At 42.3% G+C, this 16,032-nt stretch overlaps 1 protein-coding gene across 1 annotated transcript in view; it reads right to left on the minus strand.

Moving 5' to 3' along the window:
* Positions 1-16,032, minus strand: part of zfyve28 (zinc finger, FYVE domain containing 28) — a 140,267-nt gene that overhangs the window by 89,016 nt on the left and 35,219 nt on the right. The window contains exon 2 of the mRNA XM_055632265.1: positions 3,042-3,182. Coding sequence (XP_055488240.1) covers positions 3,042-3,182 — 141 coding nt within the window. The remainder of the gene's footprint in view (positions 1-3,041; positions 3,183-16,032) is intronic.

Raw genomic sequence — 16,032 nt, forward strand, 5'->3', positions numbered from 1 at the left:
TCTTGGGGATTAGATAAGTCAACACGGTTTTGTTTTGGGGAAAAAGACAAATTTATAGAAGCAAATAAATCAGGCAACTTGGCCAAATGTACCCCTGTCAGCTTTAAGTGAATCTTCAGGCAATTCCACTTCCAGCCCTTGATCTTGGTTAACTTCTGCACCTTCGCACATTTTATAGAGTGTTAATGCATCCACAATTATTCAATATTCCATTCCTGATTTGGTGCCACACCAAGGTGTTTCAGGTGTGATGCAGCTAACGGATTTACAAAGAAAGGACCTTGGAGCTTTTATACTGTTGAGACTTCCAATTGCAAGACGACACCAGCACACCACTTACATCAGGCTCCACCACTTAAGGCACTTCAAGGTCAGTCAACCAACATTATAAGGAATGGGCAATACCAATATGTCAACAGCATGCACATTTCAAGAACAACGTTATTTTTCAACCCTTCAAAGCATGTGGGCATCACCTGCGAGCTGACAGTTTTAGAGTCAGAGAGCATGCAAACAGGCCCTTCAGCCCAACTTGCCCACTCCAATCAAGATGCGCATCTACACTCGTCCCACCTGCCCGCATCTGGCCCATATCCCTCAAACTCAAGGTCACTGGGAGAACATGCAAGTTATGTAACATGCAAGTTAGAATTGAAACAACTTGAAAGACAGGAGGGCGAGAGAGCACAAAAGGAAACGTCTGGGGCAAAGTCTGTGGCGAGGATAATTATATCAATGGTGATGGTGCTGGTTGAAAGTTGAATTATTTACTCCTATTTAGACCATAAAACCATTAGACGTGGCATTTTCAAATTAAAACACCAACCTATTCAGCTTCTGAAGAAAGGTTTCGGCCCGAAACGTTGCCTTTTTCCTTCGCTCCATAGATGCTACTACACCCGCTGAGTTTCTCCAGCTTTTTTGTGTACCTACAACCTATTCAGCTTTCCTTGCAGCACAGGGTACATCCTCATATTTTGTCTGCTTCCTTCCAGCGATGCTGTATGCTAAGATCAAGCTGTCTTGTACAAGTTCTGGCTTTAACCTTCTTCTTGTATTCTGTGCCTTGTCAAATAAATATTCATTTTTCACCAGCTTCTTGACATTTTCTTCTCCCTTCAAAGATCTGTTAACTTACTCCAAGGTCCCAGTGTGCCTCTTAATATTCCGCTATTTATATTCACTTGTTTTATTGGACCTCCTGCAATGCCTTACCTCACATTCTCTGGATTCACTTTCATTTACCCTCTGTATATAGAACACAGAACAGTGCAGCACAGGAACAGGTCCTTCCACCCACAGTGTCCATGCCGAACACGATGCCCAGTTAACTCCTCTGACTGCATATCCGTGTGCCTATCCAAAAGCCTCAATAGCCACCTTTGTTTCGACTTCCACCACCACCTCCGGCATCGCATTCCAGGCACCCATCACTGTGTAAAAAAAACACTTGCCCCACACATCTCACCTTAAAGACAAACTCTCTTGTTTTTGACATTTCCATCCTGTTCTGGCTGTCTACACCATCCAAACAACTTTATATCCTTCTATCAGGTGTCCCCCTATATAGTGTGCTGAAAACTTAGATGTCTGCAGTTAACTCGGATTACTGCCCTAACTACCCAAATTCCTGCAAGATTTTGGTAAGGGATGATCTCTAACACAAACATTAATGGAACAACCGAGTCAGCATTCATAAAGCACCTGCATCACTCTCCCAAAAAAAAAAACTTTGACATGCAGTGTTATGTATTGGGTCATAATCTAAAAAAAATTAATGACATAGTTCAACAACAAATGTATTAATTGAATGGTTAAAAACTGATGATTCTGCTTTTCAATATAACCATTAATCTTATCAAGCCTGGCAGAAATTCAAATTGTGATCTTATGTACCACACTGCCATGATAGTTGCAGGGAGGGACATTGGCATTTTCAAACCAGGCTGCTTTTAATTATTTTATTACCCGTAGTTCATTTTCAGCTTGAAGGTTTAGCAAGGAATAGAATTTTTCATTCTTTTCAAAGACCTCTATTTGAATCACAAAGAGAGCCTTGGGAATTCTAATCATCACAAATAGAATGATCTTTTTAAACCCAGGACTACAGTGTTCCTGTATAAATTGAATCATTCTCATACTCGCCTATTCATTAGATGCAGTCCTTGATCATGCAAGTAATAGCTAGAGTTCTCTGCTGTTACTAAAGAATTAGAAGTTATTCATTTGATTAATAAACATATTAATTAGATCTAAAAACTATTCTGTTGGACAATTCCAAATCTCTTTATTCTACGTTTAAACAATTCAGTTCAAGTTTATTTTTGAATTACAAACTTCGGCTTTATACGACGGCTCAGTGAAAACTTGTTCTACCGTTTCCACTTTATCCAGCCCGGAGATCAAGGGGCCGTATAGCCAAGACTTGAAAGCAATGTTCAAGGTCATAAGTTTAGTTTAGTTTAGTTTAGAGACACCGTGTTGCGGACCACCAGAGTTCGCGCTGACCTCCAATCGCCCTGAACCCTAGTTCTATCCTACTCGCTGGGGATAATTTACACAAGCCAATTAACTTTCAAACCTTCACGTCTTTGGAGTGTGGGAGGAAACCTGAGCACCTGAAGAACACCCACACAGTCACAGGGAGAATGTACAAACTTTGTACAGACAGCAACCATAGTCAGGATCGAATCCGGATCTCTGGCGCTGTAAGGAAGCAACTCTACCGCTGTGCCATTGAGCTAGTAAATAAGATTATAAAGAAAGGACAGCAGCCCGAATACTAAAATTACTCAAGGTACTGGAAAAATCACAGGTGAGACAGCATCCCTAGAGAACATGGATAGGTGACATTTCAGGACAGGGCCTTTCTACGGTCTGAAGGAGGGTCCTGACCCGAAATATCACCTACCCATGTCCTCCCGAGATGCTGCTTAACCTGCGGTTATTGCAGCACTTTATGTCCCTTTCTGCAAGCCAGCATCTGCAGCCAGCGTCTGCATTTCCTAGTCTCTACAGCCCAACAACCTTTGAGCAATTACCTGGCAGGAGCGGAACTGGTTGACGAGCAGCGTACACCTTTGTGGGTCCTTGCGGCCATCCAAGCTATCCAGTTCAGCCGCAACCTGATTTAGCTCTTCGTCTGCATAGTAGAACTGTGCAAGCAGTTGCGGGTCTGATCTCTAAAATATCAAAACAAGATCCACAGTTAATTTATTGATAACGATCCAACAATGTCAGCAGACCAGCAGCCACAGCTTCAAACATCACTTCATTCAGCTGCATTGAAAATATTAATACTCCTTAGGTAAGAGGATATTGCTAGCACCCATGGTCCTGGGCTACAGGGAGAGGTTGGGCAGGCTAGCACTTTACTCCTTGGGTGCAGGAGGCCGAGAGGTGATCTTGCAGGGGTGATAAGATCATGAGGGTAATAGGTAGGGTGAATACACAGCATCTTTTACCTAGGGTCAGGGAATCAAGAACCAGAGGAGATGGGTTTAATTGTCTGACCATCTGGCCAATAGACCTACAGCATGGAAACAGGATCTTCGGCCCATACCGACCAAGATCTCCCATTTACCCTAGTCCCACCTGCCGCATTTGACTCAAATCCCTTTCCTATCCTGGTACCTGGCAAAAAATCTTTTGAATGCTGTTATAGTACCTGCCCCAACTGAATAAGGGTTCCCACCCAAAACGTCGCCCATTCCTTTTCTCCAGAGATACTGCCTGACCTGCTGAGTGACTCCAGCCGCTTGTGGTGTAAACCAGCATTTGCAGTTCTGTCCTACACATTTTACCTCCTCTGGCAACTTGTTTCCAATATCCACCTCCATCCGTGCGAAAAGGTTGACCCTCAACTTCACATTAAATCCTCCCCACTCACCTCAAATACATGTCCCCTGGTTCTTGTCGTCGTCCCCCCCCCCCCCCCCCCCCCCCCCCCCACCTCCCCGGGGAAAAGACGTGCATTCACCCCCTTCAATTCATGATTTTATACACCTCTGCAAGATCACCTCTCATTCTCCTGCACTCAGCTAAAACTCTGAACGTATAACTGGGCCTTAAAACAATACTTCATTTATGATCCATTAACCTACATCTCATCTGTACTGGCTTCAGACCTGGAATAGCAAAACATTATTCCAACATTCTTTCAAAATATTCAAAAAAATAATCTGTTTCATTCACAGCTACACCACACATTCAGACACAATTCGAGCATCATTTCCATATAAATACGGCTGACAAATAAGCAAAGGATATTTGCAGTTCAATGCGTCTGATAAATTGGTCAAGCCATTCCAAGCAAGTCTCCATTCACGAGCAACGGCACCCATTGATCCCCAGAATTGTCGAGTGTACGATGAATATCTATTACACTGTCAGAATAGTTACTAGTAACCACTCTTATTCCTTTATGTGCTCTGAATGCCAAAAACAAAATCTATGAAATTGTGCTTTAGACAAAATGCTTTAATTTCATTCTCGAGGTACAAATGGATTTTGTGTCAACGACTCTCGTATCAAAGCAATTCAAAAGCTGGCTTCTAGGATGTAATAAGACTAACTGTGCATGCCATGATAAACAAACTAATTACTTCCCAAGAGTACTCTCAAGAAATATTGCGATATAAAAAAATCAACAGATTTTTGCTGTACACGTCTTTGGCAAATATTCTCAGTAATTGTTCTAATGCAAAAGTATCATCCTACTAATTATGTCCCTCTTCTGACAGAACTTTTAGAATTCGAGCATAAATACTGAATGAGATTTGGACTGCAATAGAATGAAACGGCCAAAGAAGCAGCACGGTGGCGCAGCGATAGAGTTCTTGCCTTACAGCGCCAGAGGCCTGGGATCGATCCTGACTATGGGTGCTGTCTATAAGGGGTTTGTATATCTTCCCGTGATGTGTTGGTTTTCTCCATGTGTTCCAGTTTCCTCCCACATTCCAAAGATGTACAGGCTCGTAGACAAATTGGCTTCTGTAAAACTGTAAAATTGTTCCTAGTGTGTGAGACAGGGCTAGTGTACGGAGATTGCTGATCGGCACGGACACGCTGGACAAAAGGGTCTGTTTCTGTGCAGCATCTCTAAAAACTGTATAAAAATTAAACCAAGTAATGGAAAAAAATGACAAATTTACATATACAATGCATCCTTTCACTTTTCTGATGTACCAAAAAAAACTTGATAAAATTGAAGCCCAAGGAATTAAAGAGCAAATGATAGCCAACACAGAATACTAAGGGATAGAACAAAATATCGACAAATGGTTACGTTTTGAAGAGAAAATAAATCGAATTTTAAGAGGGTGGAGAAACAAAGGCATCCGTCACCTGTACACTTGGTTAAAAGCAGAAAACTCTGAATCCTTGGCTTTACAATGAGCACAAAAGCAAAGTGAACCTTCATGAAGCTTCTCTTCTAATAGTCACAGAAAAATAGTTTCCTCGTCTCCGTTTAAATGGCTTACTCCTTATACTTAAACTGTAGCACTTGGTTCTGGAAGATCACAAAGACATGCAGATTTGTAGATTAATTGGCCTCTGCAAATTGCCCCCAGTGTGTTGGGAGTGAATGAGAAAGAGGGATAACAAAACTAGTGTCTGTGGGTCACTGATAGTCGGCGTGAATTCGGTGGCCAAAGGGGATTTCACTTTAATTTGCTCTAACTTTAAATTATAAAAGATCGTTTCACTGAAGTAAAAAAAAAACCATCTGAAAGAACTTTAGAAGCAGGGAAGGAAATTGAGACACAAGGAAATAGCTTCTGTAAGGAAGGAAATGGCTTCCGTACCAGAGGAGAGAATACTTAGATAAGCAATAAAAATCAATAAAAATACTTTACAAAGCATCATACATGAATACACAATTGGGAAGACAAAGGTGTTTTGAAAGATTTTGCACAAGTGGAACCCAGCTGCAAGTTGATGCGAAACAGAGATGCCCAAGACTTGCATTAATGGGGAAAGGGCACACAATAGCAAATCATAGATTTAGGAGGCTAAACTCATGAATACAAAATACAAAACATAAGAAATATATTTGGAGTGACTGAAAGAGAAGGCAAGGGCAAACTGGATAACAAACAAGAAATCAGATTGTACGTAGAAAGCATTTTAATAGAAACATAGAAAATAGGTGAAGGAATAGGCCATTCGGCCCTTCAACACACCACCGCCATTCACTGTGATCATGGCTGATCATCTAAAATCAGTACCTCGGTCCTACTTTCTCCCCATATCCCTTGATTCCGTTAGCCCTAAGAGCTATATCTAACTCTCTCTTGAAAACATCCAGTAAATTGGCCTCCACTGCCTTCTGTGGCAGCGAATTGCACAGATTCACAACTCTCTGGGTGAAAATGTTTTTCCTCATCTCGGTCCTAAATGGCCCGCCCCTTATTTTTAAACTGTGACCCTTGATTCTAAACTCCCCGAACATCAGGAACATTTTTCCTGCGTCTAGCCTGTCCAAATCCTCAAGAATTTTATATGTTTTATATGTATAATGGGATGCTTCACAGCATGGTTTATGAACAGCTCCATCCAAGATTGCAGGAAATTACACAGAGTTGTGGACGCAGCCCAGACCATCACACAAACCAATCTCCCTTCCATTGACTACATTTACATCTCACGCTGCCTTGGCAAGGCCACCAGCATAATTGTATATCTTTATTGTCATTTCCTGAGTATTCACATACCCAGAGGAAACAAAAAAACGTTGCTCAACCAGTGTCCATTCAGTGTGCATTAAAAATAAATAGAAATAAAAATACATATATCATGAACAAATTTAACACTCTACTAAACATTCAACAGGCGTTCCGATCGGCAGCGGCACAACAGTGGCTCTGCTGCAGTGTGTCCAGGTTGGTGGTTGGTGCGCGATACTTTGGCAGGGGGCAAAGTCCGTTTAGCAGTCTTATAGCCTGCGGGAAGAAGCTGAGGAGCATCCTGCTGGTTTTGCAGCTAATGCTCCTGTACCTCTTCCCAGATGGCAGGATGGAGAATATGTGATGCGATGGGTGGTAGGGGTCTTTGATGATGGAGATGGCTCTGCTGATACATCTCTTCCTGTATATGTCCAGCAGGAAAGGGAGTGGAGCACCAATAATCCTGCTGGCGGTCTTCACAATCCTGTCTAGTTGGTGCCGTTCGTACGCCTTGCAGCTCCCGAACCAGGAAGTGATGCCATAGGTCAATGTGCTCTCGATTGTCCCCCTATAAAAAGTCCGTAGGTGTGTAGTGGGGAGACCTGCTTTACGTAGTCTTCGGAGAGGGTGTAGTCGCTGCTGGGCTCTCTTGACCAGTGCTGTGGTGTTGGCCATGGACGTCAGGTCATCTGACAGGTGTAGTCCTAGGAACTTCACGCTGCTGACCCTTTCCACATCAGCTCCATCGACGTGCAGAGGTGTATGGTGTTGTTTCCCCGCCCTCCTGAAGTCAACCACCATCTCCTTAGTTTTTCCCACGTTGAGAATGAGGTTGTGGGATTTGCACCAACCTGTGAGCAGCTCCACCTCCATCCTGTACGCCGACTCATCATTGTCACTGATGAGACCCACCACTGTTGCGTCATCAGCGAACTTGTTGATGAAGTTGTTGTTGAGTCTAGCAGTACAGTCGTGTGTCAGCAGACTAAACAGCAGAGGGCTTAGGACACAGCCTTGGTGCGAGCCAGTGCTCACGGCTATGGTTTTTGATGTCCTACTGCCCACCCTGACTGTCTGCTGCCGTTGCGACAGAAAGTTCAGGACCCAGTTGCATGTGCCAGCATCAACCCCCAATAGCTCCAACTTCTCCACCAGCTGCTGTGGAATGATTGTATTAAAAGCAGAGCTGAAGTCTATGAAGAGGATCCTGGCATAAGCATTTTTCCGATCAAAGTGTGACAGTACGAGATTCAGTGTTGTTGAGACTGCGTCCTCTGTGGATCGGTTGGCTCTGTAGGCGAACTGCAGTGGGTCTAGGTCGGCAGGTAGACTATTTTTGATATGCTGCATAACCAGTCGCTCAAAGCACTTCATTACTATGGGTGTTAGAGCCACTGGTCGAAAGTCATTATGGCAGGCTGGGTTTGGTTTCTTCGGGACAGGGACGATGGTGGCACTCTTAAGACAGTTGGGCACTACTGCCTGGCTGAGTGAGATGTTAAAAATGTCTGTGAAGACATCTTTCAGTTGCTCGGCGCAGTCTCTTAAAACGCATCCAGGAATGTTGTCCGGCCCTGCAGCTTTGCGTGGATTGACGCTGGCAAAGGCCTTTTTAACTCCGGCTGCGGACAGCCTGAGCGACTGGTCACTGGGAGATGGCAGTAGTGCACGTGCCTGGGTGCTGTTTTTAACCTCAAACCGTGCGTAGAACTCGTTCAGTTCATCTGGTAGAGAGGGGTCGTTTTGGCATATCCGCAGCGGGGGGGGGCTTGTAGTCAGTGATGGTATGAAATCCCTGCCACAAGCGACGTGTGTCTTTGTCATTTGCGAAGTGGCTATTAAGTTTTTGTCCATACAGCCTCTTCGCTTCCCTGATCCCCTGGGATAGGTTACCCCTTGCCAGTTTGTATGCTGCGTATGCATAATCAAGCATGGATCTCTGATTGGGGATGATCTCTACGGGGTACTGATTGGGGATGATCAGCCATGATCACATTGAATGGGGGTGCTGGCTCGAAGGGCCAAATAGCCTAATCCTGCACCTATTGTCTAGTGTCTATTGTCTCACCCCGCTCTTCTCCTCTCTCCCATCAAGCAAGAGGTATAGAAGTAAGAAAACGCACACCTACAAATTCAGGGACAGTTTCTTCTTAGCTGTTATCAGGCAACTGAACAATCCTATCAACAAATAGAGCGGTCCTGAGCTGCTATCTATCTCATTAGAGACCCTTTTGAGGACTTTCATCTGACTTTATCTTGCAGTAAACGTTATTCTCTTGATCATGTATCTGTATACTGTGGATAGCTCGATTGTAATCATGGATTGTCTTTTCGCACGCAACAAAAGCTTTTCACTGTGCTTCAGTACATGTGACAATAAACTAGATAAAAATGCTACATTTATCTAATACAGAAGATGCTAACTCAATCATCTGCAAATATCTCTTCAGAGAGTACCCATTTTTAGAAAATTAAATGAAAATGAATGTATAAAGTACTAAATATAACTGAAATAAGTGAATGGCAACAGAACTTGATGAAATTGTTAAAAAATTATTTTTATTCTAAAGCTAAAAAAGTTTGCCAGTTCAATAACTGATTAGCGTTAAATACTTTGGATTATCAATTCTGTTTGGAATCAATTCCAGTCTTGGAGTGCACAAATTAATTATGAAAGTAGAGCAAGATATTTCCCTGATGATTACGTGAGAGATGATTTCTCACTCCACTTTAGCATGCTGGATGAAACCTCATTTTGATGCAAGAAAAACTCCTAACTTTCTCCGAGTACCAGAACAGGTAGATTGCAGCTGTTCTTTGTATTAACAAACAAGTTGCGCACCAGGATTTCAGACAAATGTTGGTCAAAAATATAAAGGGGCTGGAGCGGTGAAGGTATTTTAAGCAAAGGTAGGATAAAATGCAAGGCAAAGTAATGAGAAATAGGAATGCTGTCAAAGACGATCTAGAATTTATGAAGCTTCAAGAGCTAAAAAACAACATAATACCTAGATTTAAGAAAAGGGATAGAGTACAGGCTAGTCAGTGAAAAAAAAACCCTGAAATTCTACTAAAGGAGGTTTTAAAAAAAAGAACATGTAGTTTAGTTTAGAGATATAGCACAGAAACAGGCCCTTCGGCCCACCAAGTCTGTTCCGCTCAGCGACCACCATACTCTAGCACTATCCTACACACTAAGGACAATTTACAATCTTTACCGAAGCTAATTAACCGACAAATCAGTACGTCTTTGGAGTATGGGAGGAAACCAAAGCACCTGAAGAAAACCCACGCAGTCACGAGGAGACATACAAACTCCATACAGACATCACCTGTAGTCAGGATCGAACCTGGGTTTCTGGTGCAGTAAAATAGAAACTCTACCCGCTGTGTGACCGTGCCATCCCAAATGTAATACAGTAAAAATAATGAACAATCCACATAATTCTCAAGAAAAAATTAAGTTTGACCGACCTTAAACAATCTTGTGAGTTAACAGAAAGAGCAGTCAGTGGTAATGCAGTAAATGTTATCTAGATTTTTTAAACATTCGTCAATAAAGATACCTATAATTGACTAATGATTGTCATGTTGCAGAGCCAAGGAGACAACAGCAGAGCTGTAGCTTTTTTTAAATAAATGAAAAGATGTGGGAAACCAAAACATCAGTTTCTAAATTTAAGGATGATATAGTCAATACTGACAAGGACTGCATCAAATTACATATATTGGAGGACATTGATAAATTGCAAAACAACAAGTAATTGACTATATTGTTGTAAAAATACATTAAAAGTCACACATATCTTGAAAGGTGCAAATCCATCTCAGAAGAATGAAAGAATGCTGGAGTACAATGGACCATTCATAAATGTATTAAGAAAAATGCATTGAGGTTTATTTCTAAAGGAACAGGAATGAGCAAGTAGGGAAATAACACAAAACCTATACCCAACCACAATTCAGTATAATTGAAAGATTGCTACATCGAATTCTGGTGGCCATATTATAGAATGGAACGACAGGCAGAATGCAGAGAGAATTTACGAGGATGTTGCCAGGAGTGTGTCAGAAGCCTGAGCTACAGTGAAAGGTTGGGGACATTAGGACGCTATTCTTTTGAGCTCAGGAGGTTGAGAAACGAACATATACAGGTATATAAAATTCATGAGAAGAATATATTGGGTGAACAGACAGAGATGTTAACCCTGAGTGGGGGAATCAAGATCTAGAAGGCAAGGTTTAAGGTGAGATAGGAAAGATTTAATGGGAATAAGATTTAAAGGGGCAGCTTTTTCCACACAAAGAGTGGTAGGTGTATGGAATGCGCTGTCAGAGGAGGTACACTAGTTGAGGCAGGTACTATAACAATTAAAAGAGACTTGGACAGGTACATGGATAGGAAAGGGTTGGAAGGATATGGGCCAAACCTGGGCAGATCTACTAAAATATTGTTGACTCTCCACATAACAAAACAGAATCCTAGTTAATGTTATGGGCTCAACTACAGATTAGTCTTTGCTTTGGGCTAAATCAAGAAGTATTCCACCCTAAAAAGCATCCGGATTATTTAAAAGGAAGGCATTTTGATAATGTAGCAACACATAGAAGAAATTTTCAAATGGAACAATTTTGCTGCCACCAATCTAGTACTTACAACTGAACACAACTGTTCAACTACAAAACCACACTTAATGACTGTGACTTAGCGTCTCCATCTGAAAGAATTACTATTCCACACCTTGACCTCTTCATCAAACATTTTCATCAATACTAACATTAAATTTGACTAGGCTTATCTTATTATTCTACTTAATAAGTGATAAACATTTTATCTCCCACATTCAACCCACCACCACAATGACACACAACCAAACTTCTTAGTTTCATGGTCCTCCAAAATATTCCAAATGGAATTTAAACTGGAGGTGGTGGAGGGAGGACTTAAGCCAGAAGGGGTTATTGGGAAGAAAGAGCTACTTTAAATTTAGTTGCATCTTGTTGGGTAATTATAGTAGGGTGGAGATTATTCCATGCTTTAATTGTGCAGGGGGAAAAACGAATTGCTGTACACATCTGTCTTTGTAGCTGGGATCACAAATTGGATCGAATCACCGCACACCTCCCCACCCACCACTCACCCCAAACCCGCTTCTCTTTAAACCCAAGCTAAAGTCCCCCATTATGACCAATATTAGACAAGGAGTCAATTTCCACGGTCCACATACAAATTAAATGGCGATATAGGCACTTGATCCTTCAGGCCTATTCTGCCATTCAAGAAGATCACGACTAATGTTGTTGCAACCAAAAATCATCATTCTACCGGGTTTAGACACAAAAAGCTGGAGTAATTCAGCTGAACGGGCAGCATCTCTGGAGAGATGGAATGGGTGACGTTCCGGGTCTCGAACCGAAAGTTACTCCAGCTTTTTGTGTCTATCTTCGGTTTAAACCAGCATCTGCAGTTCCTTCCTACACATTCTACCTAGTTTAGTTTACTTTAGATTAGTTTAGAGATACACCATGGAAACAGGCCCTTCTGTCCACCAAGTCCGCGCTGACAAACGATCACCTGTACACTAGTTCTTTCTAACACCCTAGGGAGAATTTACAGAAGCCAATTAACCTACAAAGCTGCACGTGTTTGGTATGTAGGAGGAAACCAAGGCACCCGGAGAAAACACAAGCAGTCACAAGGAGAACATACAAACTCTGTACAGATAGCACCCATTGTCAGGGTTGAACCCGGGTTTTTGGCACTGTAAGGTAGCAACTCTACCGCTGAGCTACTGTGCCGCCCTTCTTGCAACATTGCACCCTGCAGCTCATCAATAACCTATCCCCCTGACAATCAGACACTGCTGTCATCACTATTTTGTGCAAGAGGGTTCCAACGATTCACGAGGCTCAGAAACAATTCACGTTGCCTCTTAAAAGGGTGATTGGTTACTTTTTCTTTAAAAACAGTGACTCCAAGTTTTAAAATTCTCCCATGATATCCTTGTTAAATCCACTATCAAGATCCCTTGGGGCCTGACAAGTATCAAAAAGAACAGACCATTGGTACTAGTGAGGGTCAGCGATGAAGAGGTGACATTATATTCCATTACATTGGAGTCAAGCCATTAAAACATTAGCATTGTGTACATCACTATAGCTCATATACCTGACCTATGCACACCCCTACATCGGAACGAGTGTTTGGGAGATTGGTGGGATGGATTTGATGGCTGCAGGCATCTTCTGCGGGGCGGGATCTCAGATTGGGGCAATCCCTAAATGTTTGATATAAATGCCCTGGTTGATCAATGTATTTGTTTGAATTTATTGTTGGGAGCTGCATTTATAATTTGCAAACTTTCCACGCTACGAACAGTTCTCAGGAAGGGAACGCAGTTGTACCCTGGAGAGGACATGTCATCTGAAGAAAGATCAGACACTCGAGTAACTCAGCGGGTCAGGTAACAAATCTGGAGAACACGGACAGGTGACGTATCGGATCGGGATCCTTCTTCAGACCGGTTCTGTTGGGTGGGGGGGTGGGGGGGTTGGAAGAGAGTAGAGGAGGGGGAGGACTGCTTTCTTTCTCACCATCCCCTGCAATGAGGCATCTCCACTTCCATGCGTCTAATTTGAGAGATGCTTGAAATGGCTTCTCCACACTAAAGTTACTGTTGTGAGAAAGCATTCTTCTATGTTATATCAAACCACATACTTTTAATGAACAGGATTGTATAAATTAAAGGCAATTTTTTTATTTTTTTAATGCAAGTTTCATTTGGATGTGATCTACAACTTGATTTACTTTTTTGTTTAAAACACACGTTTGATGGCAAACTCAAATTTATCATGTACAGAATATTGAAGAATTCTGCATACTATGGAGATTGAGGATCATGTGGACATTCGAACTCTTAGGTTTTTCTCATCACTTTAGCAGAACATTACGAGAAGAAATATTTGCAAAGGCATGCAATTAGAGCTTGCACATTAGTGGGCTGAATGGCATAGAACACTACACCAACTGAAATCTTATCAGTACTGGGAATATGATACTGACAATTTAAAACAAAAACTGTGCTAAGCATTTACCACAGTCAAACTTTACCAGCAGTATAAATGTGTAGGAAGGAACTGCAGTTGCTGGTTTACACCGAAAATAGACACAAAATGCTGGAGTAACTCTGTAGGACAGGCAGCATCTCTGGAGAGAAGGAATGGGTGATATTTTGGCTCGAGTCCCTACTTCAGAGCAGCATGGAGAACATGGACAAGTGGTGTTTTGTGACAGTACCCTTATTCACACTGATTTGTATGTGTGGGGGGGAAAGAGAGAAAATACAGCTGCAAACTTAATGCTATTCTTACGACCATCAAAACACCTGCATCCTGAATACTCAGTGGAACACAAGCTATAACCTGCCTCCAGTTTATTTTTCAGAATTTGTCACATGTACACAAGTACAGCAAAATTCTTCTTTTTTGCATACAGCTCAGTATACATTAGACACAATCATACTAAATCTGTAAGATAGTAGACCCACACTGGGTCACGTTTTAGGCATCAACTTGCACCCTTCAAGTGCAAAATTTAAAAAATGTCAGTCATAACTTGCCCGTAAAGGCCTGGTGTCCTGGTGGCTGCACGGAGTCAGTGTTGCACGGGTAACCCTGGCCAGGCAATCTCTCGAACTGTAAATCCAAATGGATCCTTCCGAAGGCAATACTAAAGCAGACAACTGACAGAGAATACATTTAGCAAAGCGAAGTGTTGGAACAACTCAGCTGTTCAGACAGCATGGTGGAGGGAATGGACAGGCAACATTTTGAGTCGGGACTTCTTTAGACTCCACAGATGCAGCCTGACCCACCAAGTTCCTCCAGCACTGTGTTCAAGAAGGAACTGCAGATGCTGGAAAATCGAAGGTACACAAAAATGCTGGAGAAACTCAGCGGGTGCAGCAGCATCTATGGAGCGAAGGAAATAGGTGACGTTTCGGGCCAAAACCCTTCAGTCTGAAGAAGTTTCAACAACTAAGTTACAGAGATAGGTTGAATAAGTTAGGTCTTTATTCTCTGGAGCACAGAAGGTTAAGGGGGGACCTGATAGAGGTCTTTAAAATGATGAGAGGGATAGACAGAGTTGATGTGGACAAGCTTTTCCCCTTGAGAATAGGGAGGATTCAAACAAGAGGACATGACTTCAGAATTAAGGGACAGAAGTTTAGGGGTAATATGAGGGGGAACTTCTTTACTCAGAGAGTGGTAGTGGTGTGGAATGAGCTTCCAGTGGAAGTGGTGGAGGCAGGTTCATTGGTATCATTTAAAAATAAATTGGATAGGCATATGGATGAGAAGGGAATGGAGGGTTATGGTATGAGTGCAGGCAGGTGGGACTAAGGGGAAAAAAAATTTGTTCGGCACGGACTTGTAGGGCCGAGATGGCCTGTTTCCGTGCTGTAATTGTTATATGGTTTATATGGTTATAAGGGTTTCTGCCCGAAACGTCACCTATTTCCCTCGCTCCATAGATGCTGCTGCACCCGCTGAGTTTCTCCTCCAGCACTGTGTTTTGCTCATATTTCCAGCATCTGCAGTTTCTAGTGGCTCCACATTTGTTAAATGTATTCTTTGTTAATTTTGCATTTAACAAATATATTTTCTTGGCTCTGTATAACAGAGGGGCAGAGGACAAAGTTACACTACCCATTTTTACAGCTGCTTGGTGTGCCTGGCATACTTTAAAAAAAAAATAATTCCATCCATACCGTAAAATGAGATTATCAGGGTAGAGGGAAAGCAGGGAAAAATACAATTGATTGAACTGAACATTTCGGAGTTCCTTTTAAATTACATTAGAATGATAGATTTTCAGCTTCACTGCAAGTTTTAACAGCAGGTAGCAAGCAAGTGCACTATTGATGTTCATGCAGAATGAGCTGAGGGTGTACAAACTAGGGGTGCACCAGGTACTGCAGGAGTGCTTGGTTTGAAATGATGCTGGAGGCATTAAAGAAAGTTGGCATTGCGATAAATGGCTGCCAGCACCCCTCCCCCTGTACATTCCTGCATTCCTGTCAGCCGACCACAGGCAAACTCACTCTTTTTCTCCTCTCTTGTGAGAGAGGAGGTGGAGAATGTGGTGGTGAAGCATCTGCATCTGCATAGGAAATTATAGTTTAATCACATCCTTCCTACGTTACAGCAACAGGACTGCACCTGGAAATGTTGTGTGCAGTTCTGGATGCCATAGCAGAGGAAGGATGTGATTAAACTACTGAGGGTGTAGAAAAGGTTCACAAGGATGTTGCCAGGACTGGAATGTTTGAGTAAAAGGGGAGACTGGTCTGAGGGGTGACCT

This window comes from Leucoraja erinacea, chromosome 3, assembly GCF_028641065.1.
Source record: "Leucoraja erinacea ecotype New England chromosome 3, Leri_hhj_1, whole genome shotgun sequence".
Taxonomy (NCBI): domain Eukaryota; kingdom Metazoa; phylum Chordata; class Chondrichthyes; order Rajiformes; family Rajidae; genus Leucoraja; species Leucoraja erinaceus.